Source organism: Limanda limanda, chromosome 1, assembly GCF_963576545.1.
Source record: "Limanda limanda chromosome 1, fLimLim1.1, whole genome shotgun sequence".
NCBI classification, from domain to species: domain Eukaryota; kingdom Metazoa; phylum Chordata; class Actinopteri; order Pleuronectiformes; family Pleuronectidae; genus Limanda; species Limanda limanda.
Genome location: NC_083636.1, coordinates 5,363,141 through 5,388,760, shown reverse-complemented (window position 1 = coordinate 5,388,760; position 25,620 = coordinate 5,363,141). Strand labels below are relative to the sequence as shown.

Genomic DNA, 25,620 nt, shown 5'->3' with positions numbered 1-25,620 from the left:
CGCTCCTCAACGCACAAACCTCGTGTGGAACTTCACTCGCTTTCCAGTTCAAGGGCACCTTCTCCTTTTTGTGTGTTTCTTTTCAACACGGAGAAAGTTACACTCACAGAATTCTCTCTTTAAAAAAAGAAACGCCCTTACAGGAAGAAACACGGCCAGGAATAGAACGTTCTACTTTTCTTTTCTTTTCTTTTTTTACGATCTCAAACTCAATCAACCGTAGTTTCCTCCCAGAGAATGATTAAGAAAAAAAAAAAGGTGTTGTAACTTTAATTTACTTTTACTTCAAGGCGAGTTTCGGAGGAGCGGAGAGTGTGCGGGATACAAATCTTGTGTTGACAGGAGACAACACACAACCAGCTGCCTCCTGAGAGGTGAAGACAGGGATCAGGTCATGATGTCACCTCCTGATAACCCCCCCATCCCCCCACCGTGCGTCACCTTTGACCTCTGACACCTCACGACAATCGCTTCCTTCTCAAAGCAAACTTATCTCGACAGCTCCGTAAAGTATGAGAGGAATGAGTGAGAACCCCTCCTCCCCTGTGGAGTGTGTGTGTGTGTGTGTGTGTGTGTTAGTGTGTCGGAGTCTTATCTGGACACGTATCAGCGGAGATGGGGGGGATCGGGTTTTACATAAGGGGCCGTGTGTTAATGGGCCTGCTCTTCAGTGGCCTTCAGGGTGCGTTCACAGTGAGCTGCCCTTCGGGATCAGTTACAGGTTTTCTAACGGCACCTGTTTGAACACACGCGGCTCTGGAACGACCACGAAGCCACGGGCACGCGGGCGAGAGCACGATACGTTGGAATAACTCGTCACCGCAGCTCGGCTATTTGTGGAGGAAGTTAGGGGTCGTCTGCAAATATGCCTGTCGTGGAACTGAAGAGTTAAACTCAGGAAGGGAACAGGACGGAGATATGAATATGACTCAATGGTTTCAGGGAATAACCGTCAAAATTAATTATATATTTTTTATATTATGTCCGCCAAGGAAATTATGTTTAAACTCTTGTTTGTTTGTTTGTCAACAGGATTATACAAAAACTAAGTCAACAGATTTCTGCGAATATCGAAATCAGTATCTAAGTTTGTCCGGTTTTGGTGAAAAACGCCCAAAATCATTTCCCAGCCTCCAAATCAAATTCCAATGTCTTCTTTCCAGACCAACATCCTTCCACCAAGTTTCATGGGAAAGTTATTTTTGTGTAGCTTCCTTACAAACCAGCAAACAAAGACACGGGTGAAAACATAACCTCCTCGGCGAAATTAATAATTCATGGCTCCACAATTTGGTTTGGATCCACATAAAAATCTAAATCAAGCAGATTGAAATGTGTTTTCATCGGAGAGATGAATATGACTCGATGGTTTCAGGGAATTACTGTCCAAATTAAATCTATTTTTTTTATATTATTATCTCCACCAAGGAGGTTATGTTTTAAGTTTGTTCGTCAGCAGGATTATGCAAAAACTAGTAAACAGATTTTTGCGAAACTCATCGATATCGGTATCTAAGTTTGTCCAATTTTGTATTGTTCCCAACATCCACATAAAATTTCAATGGCTTCTTTCCGGACCTACATCCTTCCACTAACTTTCGTGGTAAAGTTATTTTGTGTAGTTTCCTTACAAACCAGCAAACAAAGACACGGGTGAAAACATAACCTCCTTGGCAAAATGAATAATTCATGAGTCCACAATTTGATTTTGAAACATCTAAATCTAGCAGATTGAAATGTGTTTTCATCAGATTTTATTTGGTTTATCATTCTTCTGCAGCGGAGATACTGATTTCATGGCCTTGGCGGAGTAATAAGTGTGATTCTAATTAAAACTGTACTTGTTAAAAATTCTACGAGCACGATTTGATAATTCTAATGTTAATCATGCAGACTTTCCTTGGAAGAGAAACCTCACTGGGATCCTACTGTATATTCTGAGCAAAGATAAATCTCCAGATGTTTTAGAAACCCGTCCCTGCGCCGACATGAATTCCCTCGACTGATCAGCATCTGAAAAGAAATGTACTGTACGTCAACCCCCCCCAACACCCTCCCAAAAAAAACATAGGATCAAGATCAAAACTCTGTGCCACCTTTTCAAAATAAGATGAATAATAGATGAAGCTTTTAACACGAGACAGTTCACATTAAATAGGTCATCAGTAACGACTTCATTGATGCTTAATCACACAAAACATTTTCTACAGATCAACAATAACCTGTTTACATATTTGAAAAGTAACAAGTTTGGCTTTTTAACATTTCATCTTCTTCCTCTTGATATTGGAAAGTTTTCAGACAATGAAAGATCAACATAACAAGAATAGTTTAATTTACTCTAATGGCTTATTAATGATCTGTAAGTGAATCTGTAAATCATTCATTAACTGTTCCTAAAGTTTTATCGTGACACTAAATAAATCCTCGCCGCATTGTAAAACGGCTCCATTGTTATTGTCACTCAGTTGTAATAAAACTCTCGCTCGTCCCTCCCGGTGGAGAGAGAGAGTTTAGGAGAGGCAGACATTATTCTAGACAGCTCGGAGGTTTTCCAACACTCGCCCCCCCGCTGTGCCACAACAGATAAAATGAATCATCACAAGCACTGCTGGCACTCGCCTGTGTGTGTGTCTGTGTGTGTGTGTGTGTGTGTGTGCTTTGACAGAAACTGTTGTTACAGTGAAAAAGGAGGATATTAAGACGATCAGCTGCATGAAAGACAGCGAGCCTTACGGCAGAGGAGGGGGGGGAATACGCAGAGTGATGCCGAGAGAGTGGCAGAATGTGTGTGTGTGTGTGTGTGTGTGTGTGTGTGTGTCTAAGTCTTTGTGGCATCCATGGGAGAGTGTGTGTGCACAAAGGGTCCACGGCATGAATACATGCATTTTTTTATTTTTGTGCCAGTTTCATGCCTGTGTGTGTGTCTGTGTGTGTGTTTGTGTGTTTGTTTGTTCGTCTCTGCACGTGTTTCTGGATCTTGTGTGTGAATGCATGAGCGTCTGTTTATGTTTTACAGTAACTGTACGTGTGTTTTAATAGGAGACAGTGCGACAGGTGCCACTGACACAGCAGCTCCTACATATAGCTCTTTTATATTAGTGCTAATCTCGCAGTCACCATGGCAACGTGTACGCAATATGTAACCAGGGACTTCTCCTGATCTTTTTCAAAGTGAAATTAAGAATTGAAGTGGAATAAACAGATTTCCATTTATTGAGAATTAATGACATTTCCTAGTAACCAAGGTGAACAGTCATGATTGACAGCTGAGACAGACTCTGTCTCCTGATAATTACGGCGGAGACTCAAATGATGTCATCACCGCAAGATTGCAATTTCCATACCCAAGGATATTCTGGCCTCCTTTCTGGAACATGGGAGCAAGTGGAGACACGTCGTCCATCTTTAATTTACAGTCTATGGTTCAAACATGAGCGGGAGAACCAGTTCCGTAAACTCTAACTGCAGCAAAGAAATCTGCGACATGTAATAATAAGCTTATTTATGTCGCCCAGCTGTCATTGGGTGATGAACGAGGCGTTTCTCGAGCCATTAGGAAGTCTTCCAGCAGTTATCTGGCCATTCATCTCCAATGTCAAACGAGCAATTAGCATTTCCATTTTCCAAAGCTAAATCAAGGCGTGAGTGTCCCACTTGTCTGTCCAGCGTCCGCGGGTCCACGTCCTCCAGCGAGTCATTGAAAACACTCTTCACCGAGTAACTTATCACCTCGAGATGGACCAGGAAGTATTTTCAGGGTCAAACCAGCGAGACCCAGTCCCGAGATTAATTTTCTAGTGAGTCCATTATCGTCCGGCCGTTCACCACGAATCCACTTCCGCTGCAATTTTCCATATTGCAGCAGGAATAATTAATAATGATAGAATAGTGTGTTCATGTGTAAATTTCATGTCAGATCAGCAGCTACGAAAATGTTGGTGCATTCGATCTCATCATTTTTAAAAATTCATTCACATCAATTTACAAGTGGCTCTTAATGGAAGCTCCTGACTTCAACTTTTAACTTCTGCTACGTGCAAATTGTACAAACCGTCTTTTTAATAGATATAATACAGATGTTTTTATGATCAACATGCACAGATGTTTTTGAATCATTTGTTTACCGGTCACAACTGATTCCTTTTCTACGTTAATATTGGACAGAGGTGTCAAGGTGTCGTTTAAACAACTGAACACAACAAATAAAACACAATTTGTTAACAGCGTCCATGTTTTTTCCACATTCCAACGTCTAAACACATGCACATTTACGCCTTTTAGCTCACAGGCTGCTATTCAACAATTAGCACACTAATCACAAACAGTTCCATCTTTGACCTTCCAGCTCGACATGACAGCTGTCAATCACTCATCGCCTGGGAAGTAAAGAATAATGTGGCAGAAAAACCCTGAAGCTCCTCGAGTCTCAGCAAGTTACAACTTTGAACTTGTGTTACGTGCAAACTGTACAAACCGTCTCTTTAACAAACAATACAGATGTTTTTATGATTAACATGCACAGATGTTTTTGAATCATTTGTTTACCCGTCACAACTGATTCCTTTTCTTTGCTTTTGGTTGTTACGTTAATACTGGACAGAGGTGTCAATGTGTACTTTAAAAGACATGAACATACGAAAGTCGGACTTCAAAAGTCGGGAAATGGGAACTTCCGAGGTGAATACACATTTAACTTATCTTAATTATCAATCAACCACAGCAGCAGTCAATACAATTGGTGAAAACGAAGTGGAAAACATTGTTAATATGTTGTCATGTCACACTTTTATAATAATTTACGCCTTTCAGCTCACAGGCTGCTATTCAACGATTAGCACACTAATCACAAACAGTTCCATCTTTGACCTTCCAGCCCGACATGACAGCTGTCAATCACTCACCGCCTGGGAAGTAAAGAATAAAACCCTGAAGCACCACGAGTCTCAGCAAGTTACAACAATGTCAGTTTTTCCCCAAAATGCTGTTTGACCAGCGTTTGCCTCCTTCATCCTCTCAGCTCAGAGCTTTTCCCTTTGTTGTGGGCTTTTGCTTTTCCCTGCGTGACCAATCGCGCTGAGAGAGTCGGTAACTACTTCCTGCACCGAGCCACAGAAACGTGTACAGGTGTGTGTAACGAGTGAAGAAGAAGAATGGAATCAGTCCCGGAGAGAGAGAGAGCGCGTCATCGCACTTCACAGACAGGCCACGGTGTTCCCGTCTGTCCACACACAGTGTTGAGCTGCTGTAAGATCACACCAGCAGATGCCATTAAAACCCTAAAGGGATTATTTGAAGCTTTAAAATAAATGTGTGTCCCCGGAGGCGTTCAAAAAAAACACAACGTCTAGAAGTCTGCATTAGGAGGCTGCTTCTCTGAAACCTAAACCCAATGTTACCGTTTCTATCCCGTATAGCTGCCACCTCCTGAAGGGCTTGTCTCCTGTGTGGCCCCCCCCCCCACACACACAGAACACACACAGGCCCCAGTGTTATCATGCTATACACTGTCACTTCTCAAATGATGGCCTAAGGTATGTGTGAGAGGACGCCTCAGTAAAGAGAAGAACAAAGTTGAAGGAGGAAATTCCTCTGAATCCAAAGCTCATCAGCCTCATCTCGACAAACGGATTCAAGATTCAAGATTTTTATTATCAAATGCACAAAAATAACATCAAGTAGTCGCTGGCAATATCTAGTCACAGGCTCTCTTCTAGCAATGCTCAATAATTACAACCCAAAAAATAAGATAGAAATAGTATAAAATAGAATAACAAAAATTTAAAATAGAAAATAAAATATATATATCTAAAAATATATATATATACAGCTCAAGAGAAAAATAAAATAGAATAAGAAAGTATCACTGTTTGTGTTTTGTGTTGAGAAACATTCGACTCGTTTGATTAAACTCGGACTTTACATTTCAAAATAAAAGCCTTCACTGCAGAGAAGGTTTTAACATGAGACGGACGCAAGGTAAATTGCATCAAAATCAAAAAGTAACTAAACAAATCAGACTCTTCCTTCTAAAATACGTTAAAGTTAACTGAATGTAACAGGGTGAATTTGATAAAAAAAAAACCCGGCTGTAAGAATATTGAAGTTTTCTTCACGATAAAAACTAAGAAGAATTGATAACTTGGGGGTCTGAGAGGAAAAGAAAAGAAAAAAGTAGAAGGGGAAATTCCTCTGAATCCAAAGCTCATCAGTCTCATCTTTACAAACAGATCCTGCACGTGGATATGAAAGTATCACTGTTTGTGTTTTGTGTTGAGAAACACTCGACTTGTGTGATTGAAAGAAATTAAATTTCTAAAATACGTTAAAGTTAACTGTATGTAACAGGGGGAATAAGATAAAAAAAGACCCGGCTGTATAAATATTGAAGTTTTCTTCACGATAAAACTAAGAAGAATTGAAGACTTGTTTACGAAACTTGTCGTGAGGCACAACTTAATTAGTTCTACACATTAGTTACACTTCCTTGAACTACCAGTACAAGGGTAGGGGGGGAAAAGGGCTTCTAATTGCTACCTGGAGACAGCTTCCCTCCCCCCCCCCTATCCATTTGAGGGTTGATTGACGTTAGAGAGCCTTAACTGTTCCCCTGGGACTCCACACACACACTGGCTCTTTGTGCGTCCATTAGAGCCATGCAGCGGTGATGTCATGCAAAGTGACTACAGCGAGGTCCATCAAAGACCCGAGCCGCGGAATGGACCTTTATTACTCCCACACAGGAAGAGGGGCCTGAGGTCCACCTCTCTCTCTCTCTCCCTCTCTCTCTCTCTCCTATATGTGTGTGTGTGTGTGTTGTGTGTCGGTCTCCAGGCGACCCACAACCTAAAACACGGCCGTACCCAAAACGCCGCTGCATGACATCAGCGCCCCACCGGCTCATTTACAGCGTATTAAGAGTGTGTTCCATTTCTTGTAAAACATTTACACCTTCTTCACGTTAGTTTCCCGACTTCCAAGAAAACAACTTTCTGTGCTTTATGTGTGTTTTCTTTGGGAGAGACACTGGAGGCCTTGTTGTTGGTTTAGGATTCTCAGGGAGGAAACCAGGCGGTTAGAGGCTGTGGAAAATGCGAGTCGGCAGTGGTTCCGATGATAAAGGAACCCCCCCCTACCACCACCACCACCACCAGCCGTCCTCTTTTCCCGCGAAGAACAACAGACACACAAGTCCCACCATTGTCATCCGAAGTGTAAAATGTCTTCCCGACCCCGGAGCCTAATCTCCTCCAGCTGCTCGGAGAGTTGCGGCGCCTGTGATCGAAGGGACGGTCCGAGTTGTCTGCGAGTTCGAAAACCCGCAGACACGACCACTGATGGGTCTCGTGCTAATGGGAAAAGCCCGAGGACACGTCTCGCCATCGCCTGCCTTCATTTAACTCAAACAAAGGCAAATCTGTGTTTGTCCCCGAAGGTGAAAGACCTGAGGGACAGATTATCAGAGTCACAATGCGTTTGTTGGCGTGTGTGTGGCCGTCGGAAAACAATGCACATGTTTTTCTGATCTGGAACAATACACACAGAAGATGACTGGGACGCACCGACCAGAGGACGACAAACCAACAAAATAAAAGCACAGTCAGCGTGTGTGTGTGTGTGTCTGTGGACTGAAGGGGAAGCACTGCAGTTGGAGATGTAAGGATTGGCTGATGATAAAGGACCGTCTCTGTCCTCACATGTGGTTTTGGCTCTGGGAGGACGAGAGACTCCGGGAAGACTCCGGCAAGAAAGGGACTTTTGTTCATCGCGTCCCCGGCTTTCATCAACTTGTCATCGACGTCTTTGATGTAGCGGAGGGTGTAATCCTCATTGTTCGGTTTTATTGACGTGGTTTGGATTGACTTTTATTCTCGGAGGCCAAATTTTCACCTGGATTTTATCCTTTTACGCCACAAGAAGAAGCCGATTGTAGTTGATGGTAAACAAGGTTGTGATGAGAAGGACTTAGAGGGAAGTGAAATATAAAAACACAACAACTATGGTGTTGTTTACTTTCTTTTACGAGACTGTAAGGTCAGTAGGAAGGATTCAAGGTCTTTATGACACCATATCAGTAAGATCGAAGAACTAGTGCAAATCTGTGTGCCCACAAGTGTGTGATTTCTGTGTGTGTGTGTGTGGTGAGCCTGGTCGGGGGTGTCGGCTCTGGGTGGTTAAGTAGAGGAAGAGGCTGAGCTGTGACCTCGTTCCACTCAACTGCTCATGAAGACTCAGCCGAGTGTTAAGAGCAAGTGGCATCCGCCGTCTGACTTAAATCACGACTCGTCACAATGTGCCGCGCCTCACGCACAACTCGCTCCATCTTCAACTGCTAACAACAAACTGCTGGTCTCCACCCTGAAGGAGCAACTGTCCAGTTTCAGTTACAATACAAACACGAGCAGCTGGATTCCAATTCTTCGTCTCACTGTACTTTGAGAAACTAAAACCTGTTTTTGTCTTTGATAAAACACATAATTCCAAGTTCACAATCTAGCATTTACAAGAAATATACACTTATTTAATGTAGTATTATACATAGATACAGTACAAATAAGGTTGCTAACAACCATTATTATTGTGGGCAACACAAGCATCAAAGAGGAAGTGATCGACGACCAATATCCTACATTTATAGACTCTTGAAATTAGACTCAAATCTAAATTGTAGTGTTAGTTATAAACTTTTTAATAGAGTATAAATAAATTATTGTGGGCAACAGAAGCATCACAGAAGAAGATATTGTTTTATTGTAAGTGATCGATGACCAATAACGTATAGACCTTTGAAATTATACTCAAATCTAAATTGTACTGTTGTATTGTTTGTTATACACTATTTGCTAAATGTCTGCTTACTACTTGTAGAAGCTAAACAGGGAAACAGGAAGTAAATTCACTCAGTATCGATTCTGAAGTTCTGCTAAGTGTGAGACTTTAAAAAAGTGAAGAAGAATCGGGAAGCGAGAGAGAGAATGAGAGAGAGAGAGAGAGAGAGAGAGAGAGAGAGAGAGAACGAGGGGAGCTTTCTAGCAACGGACGCTTCTGTCCACTTCCTGAAAGTGTCTCTAATCCACTCTTAGCTCCGTCACATGTGGGACGCTCTCATTGAGAAGGCGGCGATAAGCTCAACAATAGCGAGAAGAGCCCAATTCCAAACAGCGTCACATTGCCGACGCACTTTAACACAATTATTAACAAACACAAAAAAAAGGCTTTTTGGGGAGGAGGAGGAGAGGGGTGTGGTGTGGGGGGTTGGTGAAACAATTTCAATTTTAGATATGGTTTCAGATGGAAACTGGGCCACTGCCGGCTTTGATGTCTTAATTGTGTGTGTGAATGCAAGAGGAGAAACTGAGGCTTATTGATGGAGCAAGAAACAACAGAGATGGAGGGGAGAAGGAAAGGGAGATGATGTGAAAGGGAGTAGAGCGAATTAAAAAATATAATAAAAGAGAGAGAGAGAGGGGGATTAAGAGGACAGAAGACAGAGAGGAGAGAGAGAATGGAGATACGGGCGACAGAGTGACAGAGCTGACGTGCTGTGGAATCCCAGTTTGAATGGGTCTTGATTAACTGAGGCCCGGGGTCAAGGCCGGGGTCAAGGCTTTGGAGAGTTGTGCGTCTCTGCGTGAGTGTGTGTTGCACTTCTGAGACGTGTGAAGAGAAAGACCTGACACGTGAGCAGTGTGTGTGTGGTTGGTTTGTAGTAAAGTTCAGGGGTAAACACACGGAGAAATCTCAAGTGATGTGGTGGAATAAACAATTCAAATATATAAGGTTATATTTGTGGTCTATTTTTATATTTAAGTATATATTTATAATAAAGTTTCTGATTAAACGGTTCAATATCAAGCCTCAACTACACTTCTTTGTCATCAGGGTTTTGAAAACAGTCAGTATCGGCATCAAATCCATATTGGTTTTTAAAAATCGGTTTATAAATTAATAAATCAGAAATGTATTGATTTAAATGAACGTTTGAATAGTGGAGGTGACTGCTACTTGAATTTTCAAACAAATCCGACATCAACAACTCAAGCGAACTGGTGAAATAACAAATACTGTGATGAGAAACCACAACCTGGAGCAAAACTTCCACATAAATTTCACAAATAAGTTAGGATACGCACAAACACCGGCCGCTAACTTCACACTAACATGTTCTCTAAAAAACAAAATTCATGACTTCTCTCCATAACAAGTGAGCGTATGATGCTGAGCCCATGACGACATCTGTAAAACACATAAAACTCTGTGTACCTCACTGCCTGGAAGTCACTAACATCATCCTGAGGTAATATGAGGCCAGGGCTTCTCGTAACACTAAACCCAGAGTCGTCACAAACAAACAAACAAACTGAATTTAATAACACAAACAAAAGTGTTTGTTTATTATTTTCCCTCGAGCAGGTAACACTGTGCCTGACACTGGATCCTCAGAGCAAGATAAGCCAGCACTGACCTAATGTGATGAATCAGGTCAGACTCGTGTGCAGTTGTGTAACATTTAGCTGCTGTGTGTTCATGTATGTGCAGGTTCATATGTGGCTGTGGACGTGGGTGAGATGCATTGTACAAACATGTTTAAGCATTTATGAGCCATATTTAATGTGACGCTCCATGTTCAAGGGAGGAAGTGACCTTGAAGACACAATATTCCCTTCATACTGTCCCTTTATGACATGCTTGACATGCTGTGTGTACTTTGTGTATGTGTGTACTTTATGTGTGTGTGTGGATCTGTGACAGGCCTCACCTGGGGGCTGACGCTGGGGCCGTAGCCCATGCCCGGCGAGTTCATGGAGTGCGGACCCATGGGCGAGCTGATGACGGAGAAGGGCGAGGCCATGCCGTTCATGGGCGAGCTCAGCGAGCTGATGGGAGAGTGCAGCGAGCCCGAGGGTCCCATGGAGGTCGGGCTGAGCAGGGACGGGTGCATCCCCCGGTGGGACGTGGGCGAGCCCAGGGGGGAGGAGCTCATCTGGCCTGAAGAGTCTGTTCAGGGAACAACAGAAGAAGAAGAGGACGGACTGTTAGAATAGAAAGAAAGAAAGAACGCCATAAATCCTCGTGTACACATTTGAATTTTCAGAAACAGTTTCCCACTCTAAATTATGTTTTTCTGCTGAGCCGCCGCTGGCACCGAGGATCCAGAACATCTGGTGAAGTGTGAAAACAGTTGTTGAATCTGAGCGCGATCCAGCAAAAACGGTCAATTCAGCGGAAAGAAAAACACCCGAGACTAATAAAATCCGATGATGGCTCTTGTGGGAAAGAAAAAGTGAGACGAGAGTGGACGGAGGTTTATTCTCCCCGAGCGGTGGAGTCCACCTCGAGTGGATGGTTGGACGAGTGGGGGGGTGCGCTGACCCAGGAACAGCCATGTTGCCTTGAAATGACGTTTTTTAAAACAGCTGAACTGAGGCAGCAACTCTGTTCTGGGAGGAAATATATAATCGAGTTCAGACGCAACATGTTTTTTGAATGAAACGAAGCAACAAGTTTATTAACAGCAGAGGAGTCGCTGGAAGGAAGCTGGGGGGGGGGGCGATGACTGCACAAAGCACACAACTGTCCTCGGTTCACAACCAGGGCTCCATGTGCGGTGAGGTGCAGGCAACAAAAGAGCTTTGGTGGAGATTGGGGGAAGATTGTGGTTTTTATTCAGATGTAGGAAGAAAAAAGAGAAACTGGTTTTGTCTGAAGTCGGTTCTGAACCACAAACTTTCCCCAAACTTTAACTGAGTCTCAGCAAACAAATGCATATTGTTGTGCGAGATTTGATATCGGTGCAAAGCGACTCTCACTCTATCTTCTTCTTCATTTGTCTGTCTTTTCTTTCTCTGTCTCTCCCTCTTCTTTCTTATCTGTTCATCACGGAGGAGGCACACAGCTGCAGATTAATTTATTAGTGTCTAACAGAGGATGTAATAAAACTAATCAGACTGATTAACCCACTGAGACGATCTGGTGATTTTGGGCTTCGCATAAAGACGCTTTGCTTGAACAATGTAAAATATAATTTGAGAATTAACTCAAACGATTAGCCGAGTGACACAAAGTGAATCAGCAACTGACTTGATAAGTGATAACAAGTCATTTTCAAGGGGAAACTTGATGGTTTCTGCTTTTCATTGCCTATAATTAAAGCAAAAATTAATTTCTTTGGAATTCAAGACACGTGAAGATATAATTTAATCAGGTTTGTATTTATCAAACGAATCAATTATAAAAATGAAGCTGAAATGATTCCTCTCCCTCACGATACAGCAGGAATTTCACCTCAAAGTGATGGTTAGGAAGTTAAAAGACATTCCGATGTTTTTATTTCGTATATCTTGTCAGTTCCATCTTCAGATATGTTTGGTTTTTTATAGAAACTGATATATGAACACCCTGCTACAGCAATTCATGAAACCCCAACCCAGCGGGTGATATAACACACTTATCTCCACCCTGCCTGTGTGTTGTCCCGACATACCCTCCTTTCATACGCTGTCCTTTTCTGACACTACACAACTATGCTCTCTCTCCACAGCAGGGAACATGGACTTGTTATATAACATGAGAGCTTGTCCATCAGGAGTGACCAGGTTCCTCTCTGGAATAAAAAACTGACTGATGCCTCAATTAGCCGACGGGCTGAGAGTCCAGTTCACATTTGTTTTCCTGGAGTTGTCTGTCTCCGTCCCGGCTGAGTTTACAGGAATCTGATTCTGTGTGAACGCGGGATGACAAAATGGGAGAGGGGTGGGAGAATCTTCCCATCTTCCTCCCTGCATCGGCAATCCTCACGAGCAACAACCTCACTGCCAGCTGAGCCAAGCCAAACACTTCCTGCACATCCTGTTCGCCTCACAAGCACTTCCTGTCAGCACACACACACACACACACACAGAGACACACACACACACACACACAAACCCCATCCTTTTGAAAACAAACACCCATCCATCTTAATAAAGGGCTAACAACAGCTCCGCACCGAGCTGTATTAGTTCTGTGTTTAATCCGGACTGATACCCCTTGAGCTTACATCCCTCTGATTACATTTGATTTTTTTTCCTAAAATGCGCCCACACACGTAATTCCTGAGAAAAAAAACACAAGAAACAAATAAATAAATAAATAAAAAGCTCTCCCTGAGCCAACGATTCCCATAACCCTTCTCCAGTCGGGTTTTAATTCAGCCAGATGAAGCGAGCTGTGGTATTAGTGCTGCCAATCTGCCATTGTGGGCCTCAGCGGGGGGGAGCAGCTCAGCTGACAGAGTCCCGGCAGAGACATGGGAGGTAGATCTCTCTCTCTCTCTCCCATTCATTCCTGATGTCTCTCTCTCTCACTCTTAATACTTTCTTTGGGGGCAGAAGAAGAAGCTGAGCTGAACACTTATTGAAAAATGTTTATAAAAAAGAAAAATCCTCTCTGATGTTATTTTTCCACGTGAAGCTACGAGCTACGTAGCAATGTGGTCATATATGAGCAGGGTCTTATTTGGGCAAAGCTCCCAGAACATACAGTATGTATGTCACACAGCAAAATGTGTGTGTGTGTGTGTGTGAGAGAGAGAGAGAGAGAGAGAGTGCATGTCCGTGTGTATGTTTATTCTTGTTGGAGTTGGGTTGCCAGTGTAGGATTACAGCAGGATGAAAAGGACTCTGTCCTAATCCTCCCCAGAGAGGAGAGGAGAGGAAAACAAGGAGGAGAGAAGGAGGAGAGGAGGGAAGGAGCCGAGAACCAGAAAAGTGTAGGAAGAGAGAAGAGACGAGGACGGAGGGAGGGTATGAGGAGAGAAGGATGGAGGGAGGGAGGTATGAGGAAAGGAAAAGAGAGAAGAGTAGGGTAGAGGAGAGGAGAGACAACCAAGGAGGAAATAAGAGGAGAGGAGGAAAGGAGCCGAGAACCAGAAAGGTGTACCAAGAGAGGAGAGACGAGGACGGAGGTAGGTATGAGGAGAGGAGAGGAGAGAAGGAGATGGAGGGAGGGAGGTATGAGGAGAGGAAAAGGGAGACGAGTAGGGTAGAGGTGAGGTGAGTTGAGGAGAGAGGAGAGAAAAACTAGGAAGAAACGAAAGGAGGAGAGGAACTACAGAAAGGACAGGAGGTGAGAAGAGGATGGAGGGAGGTAAGAGGAAAGTAGTTAACAAGGACAGAAAGTGAGGAATCTAAAGGGAAGGAGAGCAAATAAGGGAAGGAGAAAAGTGAGGAGAGGAATGAACGTGAGGGGGAAAGAGGTAAAGCAGGACAATATAAGAAGAATATAAAGAAAAGGCGTTACCCTGTCACATGTCTTCCATTTGAATTCAACTCAACCTGTTGAACTGGAAAGTGAAATATGTCTTGAGAAAACATCGCAAAGCTCCTGCGACTGTTTATTTTAATGTGTTTGGCAGGTGGAGCAAACATGGCCGCAAGTTTAAATAAGAGAGAAGGTGTCGAGGAGAAGGTGTCGAGGAGGAGGAGGAGGAGGAGGAGGGATAGAAATTATCAAACCATCCAAGACATGAGTGGCAGTCGTCCAGGTGACTGAACGCTCTTCCTGTCACTTGGCCTGGACGCCGAACTCACAAAAGCACAAGTGACAGATACAAATAAACAAATTACGACTCGTCTCACTTTCAGCCGTCGACAGACTTCTCCACTTTTCACTCCTCACTCCACACCAGCGTCTCCTGTTTCTAAACAAACCCTTCCCTCCCTCCCTCTCTCGCTCTCGCCTTTTTTTGTGTTGTTGTTGCTCTTTTGTTCCCGCCGCTGGGTGTGATTACACAGAGGAAATTTGCCAATTTGTGTGTCGGCTGTTTGCGCCTGTGAGCACGCTGCCTTCCTGATATGATAAATTGATGATTGAGATGACAATGGACGGTGAGATGAAAGGAGGCCGGCCCTCGACGGCGTGTGGCGTTTGTTCAAACGTTTTGAGGCCGACCTTCTGTTTACGGTTTGATGACAGGTGATCTGTCGCTCGCGGTGAATAACGGCCTTCCCCCCCCCGGGAAAGAAGACACCGCCATCCGTCATTCTCTCAGCAGCGAAAGGTGGAAACACAACGAGATGCTCGGAGTTGGTTCAGAAATTGTTTTGTGGAGAACGAGATGAAAAGGTGTGAAACGATGCTTTTCTCTGTTTTTCTTTCCACCTTTTATTTTATGCAGGTTGTTTGTGAATGTCAAAGTTCTGCAAAGACAGAGAGTTAATTGGATGCTGTCAGGAGGCGGGGCTTTAAGAGTCAGGAGATAAAACCACGCTTTTCAGACAGAGGCTGAAAAGAGGAGCTGCAGCAGTGGAGAGTTTGAGGAGAGTGATGTGTTTTCTTGAAATTTAAGTGTGTAGAAGTAAAAACACAAATAATATGTATGGATATGAATAAAAACATAATGTATATGTCATAATAAAACTACAGAAAAAGACCTTTGTGAGTCAGTTTGGGGACAAAGCACCTGACTTCATCCAGAACTTAACAGTTAACAGTCAATCGAGTGGTTTTGGGAGAAGGTGACGATCCTGCACATTTTGTTTCATGCAGGTTGTTTGTGAATGTCAAAGTTCTGCAAAGACAGAGAGTTAATTGGATGCTGTCAGGAGGAGGGGCTTAAAGAGTCAGGAGATAAAACCAACGCTTTTCAGACAGAGGCTGAAAAGAGGAGCTGCAGCAATGCACAGCTTGAGGAGAGTTTTGTGTGTTCTTGACATTTAAGTGTGTAGAAGTAAAAACACAAATAAAATGTATGGATATGAATAGGAGCATAATGTCTATTTCCGAATAAAACTATGGAAAAAGATCTTTGTGAGTCAGTTTGGGGACAAAGCACCTGACCTTCGACCAGAACTCAACAGTTAACAGTCAATCGAGTGGTTTTGGGAGATAGTGACGATCCTGCACATTGAAACGAAGAGGAACTCGATCTTTGTTTCCTCTAAAGTTTCACTGAGTCCCTCCACGTATTGAGTTGGGAAGCTCACATCCTGGAGGGAAAGGCGGCGGAGGGCGTGGTGTTTGTCAGCCAAACAGAGCTCGTGGTGACAGACTGAGAGAGAGAGAGAGAGAGAGAGAGAGAGAGAGAGAGAGAGAGAGAGAGAGAGAGAGAGAGAGAGAGAGAGAGAGAGAGAGCGATGTTCCCAATTTGAGATACAAACAAGGGGATTGGGCGATGATTCATGCGAAAGAGAAGAAGAGCCTTACATGCCTCTGCACCACACTATGTTTATTTTCATCTAGTTAAAATATGGTAAAACATTATTTTGATTGCATGTCCTACAACTGGGATTTATTAGGCTTTTTCACCACTTTTCAGCTTGATCTAGTTTTCTATTTGTTTTATTTATTACTCAACCAGGGGAATAATAAGAAAACAATACTCTTAACAATAATCACCAAGTTGTGCGCCCACTCCTGTGTGTCTTTGTGACAAATTTTTAACATTTTAAAATACACGCACAGGCCAACACCCGCTTGTTTTCTCCACTCTGCAGCGAACGCTCCTCCTCTATTATTCATCCTCCGGTGCCACAGTGAAGATTTAGTGGATCACGAGGGCAACGGGGTGCAGTAAAAACAGAAAGGGAGAACTCATAAATCTCAGCAAATCACTTACTCAAGGCCCAAATTTCCATTTTGCCTCTAAATCTCGTCACTTGTGGCAGCAAGCGAGCACAAGTCCTGATGTTTTCTTGGAGGTTTGTGCTCACACAACGACGCCTGCAGCGGTGCAAGCTTCAGGTTTACACAACCATTGCTTCTGTCCAAATACTCGTACTCTACCGGGACGTTGTTGGATCTTTTCCCTTCAACAAACACACACAGAGAAACACAGAATATCCCAACACTGGCTCCTCTCTCAAACAATGGGTTTTTCTATAGCACCCTGCTGGCGCTGGGTCAGCTGAGGGATGAGGGCATGGGTGGGAGAGCTGCCTGGAAAGAAACCATCGCTCCATGGATTGGATTTGGGGCAAAATAAAGAAGTCATGAGTCACTTGCACCTACACTTGATCTGGGGCGACGAGCAGATTATTATTTTATTACTATTTGCAGGAAACGTTTTGGAGAAGCAGGTGAGTCAGAGTTTTTAGCAGCGAGCGCCGCGGCTCAGTCACAGTCTGGATGAGACGCCGCTCATTCACATTTCTCCAGATGGGTTCAGAGGAAAAAAAATTCAACAAGCAAAAAAAACCCAAGAGATTCAGTCGGTTGCGTAAAAAATGAAAAAAACGAAACAACCCCAGAGCTCAAAATAACACCGGAGTCGGTGGAACGGCTTCATTTTCACTTCTGAGTTTTTCCCGCTGATGTCTCTATCACCATGACGACAGCAGGAGGATGTGCTCAACCTCTCATGACGCTCGCTGCATATGTACATACGAGTTCCAACGATGAGGATGAGTAGTCATCAGCCTAATGTCACACTTTCTATCCGTCATTACAATTAAATACTGAAGCTGACGTGTTTGTGCGTGTGTGTGTGTGTGTTTGTGTGTGTGTGTGTTCCTTAACCAAGTCCTATCAGTAAATATCCCAGTCTGATGTGTTTACTTATGGACAGGGGTGTGTTTGTGTGTGTGTCTGTGGGCGGATGACATTTCAACATCTGATGTGGTCGGAGTTACCTTTTCATTACGTTTGATTGTGTGTGTGTGTGACTCAAAAGCTCTTGAGCAGATTCCCGTGATTTTTTTTCTTGAGCAGGAGCCGAGAATGAACCCATAACGTTCTGGAGCAGATCTGGATAAACGGATTTGTTCCAGGATCATTTAGAGATGAGGAATCGAACGTTAAACCTTGGAAGAGGTTAAGACTTTCCGAGTGGCCTTCAACTGAAATGCCATCGCAAGATCCTAGAGTCGAAAAGTGAAATCTTTGAGAAACTTTTCAATATTTAAATATTGTCGGAATTATTGACGTTATATTTTGTTTTAAAACGAAACGCAGAATTACTGAATTTGTCATTCTCCAAGATATCAGTCCAATTCAATCCATCCACAGCACAAAGTTGTGTCTGTTGTTTGCGCAACTCTTTCTTTGTATTTGTTTTGTGAGAATATCCCACCTCTTCACTCCCTGACATTCGATGGAGATCACATCTCGATATATAAGCAGCCGCTGATCAGAACAAACTTCAAACAACGCATCAAAGATCCAAGAGAAAAGTGAGTTTATATTTGTGGATTCCGGCGTCTGATCCACAGCTCGGAGACGTGGGGGGGGGGGAAGCGGGCGAAGGACATCGAAGCATTATTCAATGCACCAGGGGATCCTCCATGAAACCAGGGTTTTGTTCTCAGTCGTTTGTTCTCCGTGGTCTTTGTGCTTTTTTTTTTTTATATAATCCTTTCACAATTACACAAACAGTACTGAAGGATACTCATTACTTTTAATGACACAAAGCAAGGTGAGCGATTCAGAAAGTGCAAACAAAATCCCACAACGTGACGAGGAAGGTGACGTGTCGACAGGAACTCCCGAGTCACGATGAGATATTATATGAGATATTATCAGACAGCAGCTGAAACTCGACTCTGTGACGAATCCAAACCTTTCTTCTGACTTCCGCCGGCGTCTGTGATCTCAGAGACTAACGCTACAAGAAAGGGACTAAATGAGGGATAAGTGGCAGAAAAGAGCCCAAACAGCCCACCCATAATTTCCCAGTAGGTGGGCCGCTCACAACCATCATTCGATACAGCGTGTTGATATAACCCGATTCTCTTTGCCTGCTCAAACAACTGCCCTCATTAAAGACTTAATTCTCCCCTCCCGCCTCCCTTTTGACTCCTTTCTGTCCCCTCACAGTTTCTCTTTCATTTCCTCCTCATTTCATTTAACTTCCCCCCCCGATAGCGTGTGTGGGTGAGGGCGCCAGCTCCCGGGGGGCCGCACCAGTGCCCTCGGTGACTCTTAAGTGTCTGGAGAGGCCACGGAGCCGCGGCCGGCCGTGGCCAGGTGCCAGCTAAGCCACAGATTACTGGCGCTGTTGCAAACTGTGGGCCCGACAGCCAGCGCTGTGATCCGCTGATACGGCCTAATTGTTCTCTTTAGCTCCGAGGTGATATTCCATCTCTCGGCCTCGGAGCTGCGGAGCCGCCGGAGCTCCAGCTGGAGTTCTGAGCACCGAGGCCCGACAGAAGTGTAACTGGAAGTCGGAGCCTGGAAACACTTCTGTGTAAAGTATCCGACTCATCATAGCTGAACCTGACAGGAGGGACCGACTGGCTGAACATCTGGTTGAGCAACTGGACACAATAAAAAAGGGAATAAAACAGTTTGAGGGGTAAATGAGAATGTTTTCTTAAGAATAAATATATTTGCAGACGATGTAAATGTCATTTTTTGGAAACTTGTTACCATCCTCCTCTCGTCTGACGGCTGGGAAAGAAGATATGATGGATGTGCAACGTACTGAGAGAACAAGCGGGCGCTATGGAAGCTATCGGAGGAGCTGTTAGAAAGTTTCTGTAAATGATACTTTTCTCCGACAACATAAATCTTTGCAGCCGCCTTTATTCCCATATAGGTGAGGCATCACTGTTGTTTATAATCCAGCTGTTTCCAGCGAGGTTAAAGGTAAAATACCAAATGTTTGTGGATGTAACCGACACCTCCTTTTTATTTGGCTGTAAAAAGTTGTGCCAAACAAAACTTGTAATAGCTGTTCAATCCACATGAAGTCGTGGGATGAAAGGAGGTTTAAGGTTGTTTATATAACAGAGAAGAATGAAACAAACAGACTTAGAATCCTCTTGGGTTAGAAGTGAAAGTATCTGGATTCAATAGCTTTTGCATAACGTGACCTGGACGACTGAGAAACTTCACAGACGTATAAATATACATAACAAATGGAGTAAATAGTTGTATTTCACTCTCACTTTTGGCTTAAAGAGAAGAGAGCGATTCAAATTCAACTTCAACTTCACATCAGAGTTATTTGCTGATCGCAAACTTCACCTGTTCCAACTCATGTGTTTTTCCTCTTTTCAGGACAAGAACATTTGTTTTCACCCTCTTAGCCTACATGAATATTTGCTTTCTGTTTATTATTCAAACAGCCTGTGGTTCTAAATCACATGGTGTCACCTCCCTGATCTCACACAGGGAACCCAGTGGTGGAAATCTGTCTTTCCTCAGTGAAAAGAGTTTATATCCAATATCTGAAACCGTCAGGAGCAACAAGTCGAGAGGAACACACACCAGCTACAAAGAGAATAAAAAGGAACACACCTGAGAAGGTACAAACACAAACAGCCGGCCTGTTTGGCGGCTTATGTCACGAGCAACAACTGACAATGGCGGCGGATCAAAGGGAAACGGCGTGCAGCGGTAATTACCGCCGCAGCCTGCGGAGCGGCCGTCAGAAGAGAGAGATTACATTTGCACCGGGCGCTCTGTGACTGGTTTTGAGGATTCATTACCTTTTCTCTAGCGCAGGCGGCTTAGCGCTAAGTTAATAAACTCCCAGATGTTAAGTAACAACGGGCGTTTTTTTGTGTAATCTCACCTCAGACTAAACAGAGGCTTTGAGGTGATTTCTGAAGTCTGCAACTTTGGCTGATCCCATTATCCGTGTGTGGACCCCCTGGCACTAAGTAAATGGCTTTGCTTCCCTGGAAAAAAGTCAAATTAAATAGAAAATCATAATAAAAGAATCCTATATTATTCATACTGTTCTGAGTGGTCCCATCTGAGACGGGTTTGAGTCCAAGAACCGGGGATATGCAAGGCGGCCAGGAAGCTGTGATTCATCAAGCTTCCTCTTTTGTTGCGCCCGGAGATAAAAATCATAACACAAGTCCTTATCTGGCTTATTCACTGCCAAAGCACACTTGGAGGCACATGGCCCGAGCATATATATACATACACAAACACACACACACACACACAAACACACAAAGGGATAATAACGACGGCAAAACACGAGCGGGAGTGGAACTGAACAACGGCAGCTGCGGAGGAAACTGATGCTTTTGATTACCTCTTCCTCCGTTGTGTTTTCATTACGTTGTCAAGTGTCAAGTCTCCGAACACGAACGAGAAGACACACAGGCCGAGTCGACAGCTGTAGTGGAAACAACTTATTTAAGAAGACGTGCTTTGGAAAATGTTCACGATGGAGGTCAATAAGAAAAAGGAGGAACACATGACATGTCTGATGATTGGAGCAGGAAAAGTTCTGCAGACAAATTGTTCTTGACAAACTAAAGAAACAGAAATTAGGAATCAATCACACGCACGTAACTTTTTGACTCGTCAATATTTCCGCTTCCCTTCAACTTGGAGAAGAAAAAACTGAATCCCATTGAAATACACATAGAGCAGAATCAGAGGTGGGGATATATATGACATATCTATTATTATCAGAGCCTGACCAACATATCGATATTGGAATTTATGTTTGCAAATGTACACTGATATAAAAACGTATTCTAAAGACTAACAATGCAGACATTTGTGGCATTTATGCTACGTTTACATTTTGAGTACACAAAAACAATATTTTCTTAATTCAAGTTCTATATATCAGGTTGTATTTGTTTAGTTTTAATCCATGGCTATTTAGACTAAAGTTTAAATTGTAAAATTCGGTATTGTAAATATTTGACTCCTAAATATTGGCATCAACCCCCAAAAATCCATGTCAATCATAACAATTATTGTTTTCAAGTTAAATGTCATAATTTATAAGGGTATAGGTTTTACTGTATATTGTCCAGGACAAGCTGGTTTACAGTAAAATCATCATCTCAGATCACGTTGATGATTTAAGGAGTCATTCATGACCAGGAGTGGAGGGGAAACGACTCCACAAGGTGTGTGTGTGTGTGTGTGTGTGTGTGTGTGTGTGTGTGTGTGCGTGTCTGCTCTCTCTCCAAGTGCCTTGTTATGACTCACTGGTGATAAAGCCATCAGTCCGCGGAGATTCATTATGCCAATTACCGAGGCAGGAAAAACAAACTGTCCCTTCCCTGCTGGTGACACCGGGAAGAGGAATTTGCCACTTGATGACTCGGACCAGAGGCGGCGTCTGATTGGCTGATTCCATTTGTATCGAGGAAACAAGGGAAAACATAAAAGGTTGAGTGGCTGCACGTGTGTGGAGGTTTCACTTCTCTCACCCTGACATGGACGTGTGTGTTTATATGAGATTGAAGACGACTGATCTAATGTGTGTCGGCTCAGGGAAAACAAGCTGGTTCCCATTTAGGTTTTGGGGCCAGAGAAATAATATAATAATATAATATCAGTGGGAATTTATTGACTACATTACAAGGCCTCTCTTTCTCTTTCTCTGATTATTATTCTTTTGTTCTCGGCCGTGAGGTGCCGGTCTGTTTGTAATGAAATCCAAATGGAGCGGGGGGGGGGTGTTCTGGCTGCCCGGCCTCGCGTTGGACCTGCACCCCCCACCCCACCCCCCCCCCCAACACGAGCCTGAGATGAAGGCGGGGGGGGAAGAGGGGGGGGGGACGGGCTGAGAGACAGATTGATCGATAGATGAACACATAGAGAGATAAATTCAAAAACAGGGGAGCAGGGAGGGAAAAAAAGAAAGCGAGAGAGAAAGTCTTTCAGCGAAAAAGCGAGAGATCGCCGGGGCCAGTCGGAGGGAGGGATGGGGGGGGGGGGGGGGGTGTCGGTGGCGATGGGAAACTATGTGTGTACGTGCTGCAGGAAGAGGCCTAGCGAGCGAGCGGGGGGGGAAACACACGCGCCTCAATCCGAGGAGTCCTGAAGAGTGTGTGTGTGTGTGTGTGTGTGTGTGTGTGTGTGTGTGTGTGTGTGTGTGTGTGTGTGTGTGTGTGTGTGTGTGTGTGTGTGTGTGTGTGTGTGTGTGTTATTGTCACCAGAGGAGTGTACTTTGGATCGGGGGGGTGGAATCGATTTGCAGCAAACAAATAACACAAAACCCAGCAGGGTGTCGTGTCCAAGATAAACAAACAAAAGACAAAAATATGAAAATATAGCTGCATCGAGTGATGAGGCCCGACCTGATCTGCACCCCCCCCCTCTCTGCCCCCCCACTACCCGCCCCTTCTCTTGCGCGGCTGCACACGGACAGTATCTGTCCAGTTTACACAAGATCAATTAACTTTTGGCCCATTATCAGCAGAACGAGTCACATGGACGGAGCTCAAACCAGTTAAATCAACAGAGAGAAAAACCCGTTAATCCACTGAAGCTCCGACTCAACTGCTGCAGGTTCCGTGATGAGTCTCAAATGAGTTCTTGATCACCGGGTGCACAAAATGAAATAAATAAATAAAATCAAAAAGCTGTGTAGAGTTCAAAACGTCAGATGATGCAAAAGCTGAAAGATGCAAAGCTAATCTGCGATGATGCAAAACAGGGAAAAGAAGCAAATCCTCATAAAAAAAAGGGAAATGTGACATTTGCTTTAAAAAGTGTTGCTTGATAATCATGATTATTCATTATTGTTAATCACCTGCTTGCTTTAAAAGACAAATTTTGCTTCAATCAAGAGTTTTCTAATCTAGAAACTGAACAAAAAGGGCAGATGACGGATCAAAAATAGATAATATCAATATTTGATTTATTTTTACATTGCACAGCTCCTCTACCTGTGTCTGTTGTGCGTCTGTTGTGTGTCTGTTGTGCGTCTGTTGAGCAGAATGATCATAACGGATTAATCTGTCTGATTCTGCAGAGGTGATGTTCAGAAGGCTTCAGATCAAACCAGGACATTTCTTTCTGGTGAGTTTCCAGCGTGGCTCATTCTTCAGGAAGATGGAGTCTTATCTTTTGAGGAATAATAAAAAGGTGTTGGACTTCAGCACCGAGAGCATCAGCAGAGACATAAGTGGATCTGGCATCCGTGTGCATGAGAGCCTCCGGACGCATGTCTCTTTATCTCTCGCCGGTTCTCTTGCTCTCACATTTAATTTTCCCCTCCATCCTCCCTCTCTTCTCCTCTCCTCTGTCCCTGTTTCCTTCAATTTCTCTCCACATCTTCTCTGCTGCCTCCTCGGCTCATCACAGGCTCTCCCCAGAGTCGGAGGATAATCCCAGTTCGGAGCGGCGAGTCTTTCATGTCCTGGGAAGAGACGCTGGCGAGAGCGCTGGCAGCTCTCTTTCCCTCTCGCTGCAGATACCTGCATCAGCTTCCCCCGGTGCAGCTGTCTCTCTCCTTCTCCACCTCCCTCCCTCCCTCTCCGTCTCCCTCGCCCTTCTTGCGTTTTCACCAATGATTATGATTTCTTTTCGTTATCGAGCCCATTGGTTCTGCTCGGGGACGAACCCGCGTGTTTAGACGGCATAAAACAAAACACAAACACCGGGGGGTGGGTCGATCCATCTTCAGGTGATGGGAGTTCAACAGCAGCAGCGACTGCTCTCTTGTATCGTCTGGATACGACAGAAGAGCCACAGGAAGTAGATTACTTCAGAGACCTGGACTGACCTGTGTAAGACGTTAAAATGAGATATCAACAATCCTCTCCATGGGTCTTGACGATCCAACTTTTAAAGTTGTTCCTGATCAATTTGAGCCCAGTTTGTGACCCGATTTCTGAGACAACTTTTAGAATTTGCCTGAGCTTTGTTGTGTGTCTTTAGTCTTGCAGATGCTCCTTCTTCTTTAACAGTCCCCAGATCAGTTACGATGGGCTGACCTGTAGATTCAGGTCGAGGCCTGAACTAGGAGCTTTGGTTTTCCAGTGCAGACGATTTACTCTTTACCTGCAAATATCTACATTGTGCACCGGATCTGTTCAGGTGGGATGTGCCATATCTCACTCTAATGTGGAAAATATCGTCTTCTGTTGTCTACTACATAATAAACTCAGCATTTAATGGCGTATCTACCAATTAACAGAAAGCTAAGTCACATAACACAGCCCAAGAAGCACTGATGAAAACAGTTTCTAGAGACCACATCTGCCACAAGAGGCAAAATATTGAAATGGATTGAAGAAGTTAAACGAGAGTGACCGTGTCCACAGTTCCCGTCTGTACCTGGAGCCTTCAGACTCTTTTAACAGGCGACAGAACGAGTAGCTCCACCCGAGTCTCAGCGTTAAACAAAGATCCCTCAGTCCCATCGTGAGGCTGCTGCGCTGCAAGGAACGTTTTTTCCGATGATGCAATGACACAAGGCACATTCGCTGTGACATTAGTGCTGGGAAAGTCATTTTCTGGAAGGTTTTTCGTTCCCGAGAGGTAAAAAAAAACACATTTCACTTTCTTGTGCCTGTGCCTCTCATTGCCTGGACGCCCGTGAATTACATGTTGGGATTGGCTCCACGACAGAGGCCAAATAAAGTGGGTGTTATGATTGGAACGGGGGGGAGCCGTGCTTGAGAGAAACAGGTGTTGCTCATTGGCTCGCGCCGATGTGCCCATGGCTGCGGAGCCGTGCGATTGGCCGGGAGAAGACGCCACCGCTCCGGGAGGAAGCTTTGCTGATGCCGGGCATGTTTGCGGGCACGGGTTGGCCGCGGCGCAGGAGGGGGGGGAGGGCACCGGGGGGGGGAGAGGGCGCTGCGGAGAACAGACCACCTGGATCACGGGCCTCAAAGGCCGGGGCCTGACAGAGTCAATCTGAACAACAGTGAACAGAAGACAGCCAGTCTGCTGACTTCCCCTTTGCTTGCATTTTCACTGGCAGCG

The 25,620-nt window shown here is 44.1% G+C and overlaps 1 protein-coding gene across 3 annotated transcripts in view; it reads right to left on the bottom strand.

The window, feature by feature from the left end:
* Positions 1-25,620, bottom strand: part of rxraa (retinoid X receptor, alpha a) — a 107,671-nt gene that overhangs the window by 31,868 nt on the left and 50,183 nt on the right. For all 3 annotated transcript variants that reach the window (XM_061072533.1, XM_061072547.1, XM_061072539.1), the window contains exon 3: positions 10,760-10,998. In XM_061072533.1, the coding sequence (XP_060928516.1) occupies positions 10,760-10,998 (239 nt within the window). The remainder of the gene's footprint in view (positions 1-10,759; positions 10,999-25,620) is intronic.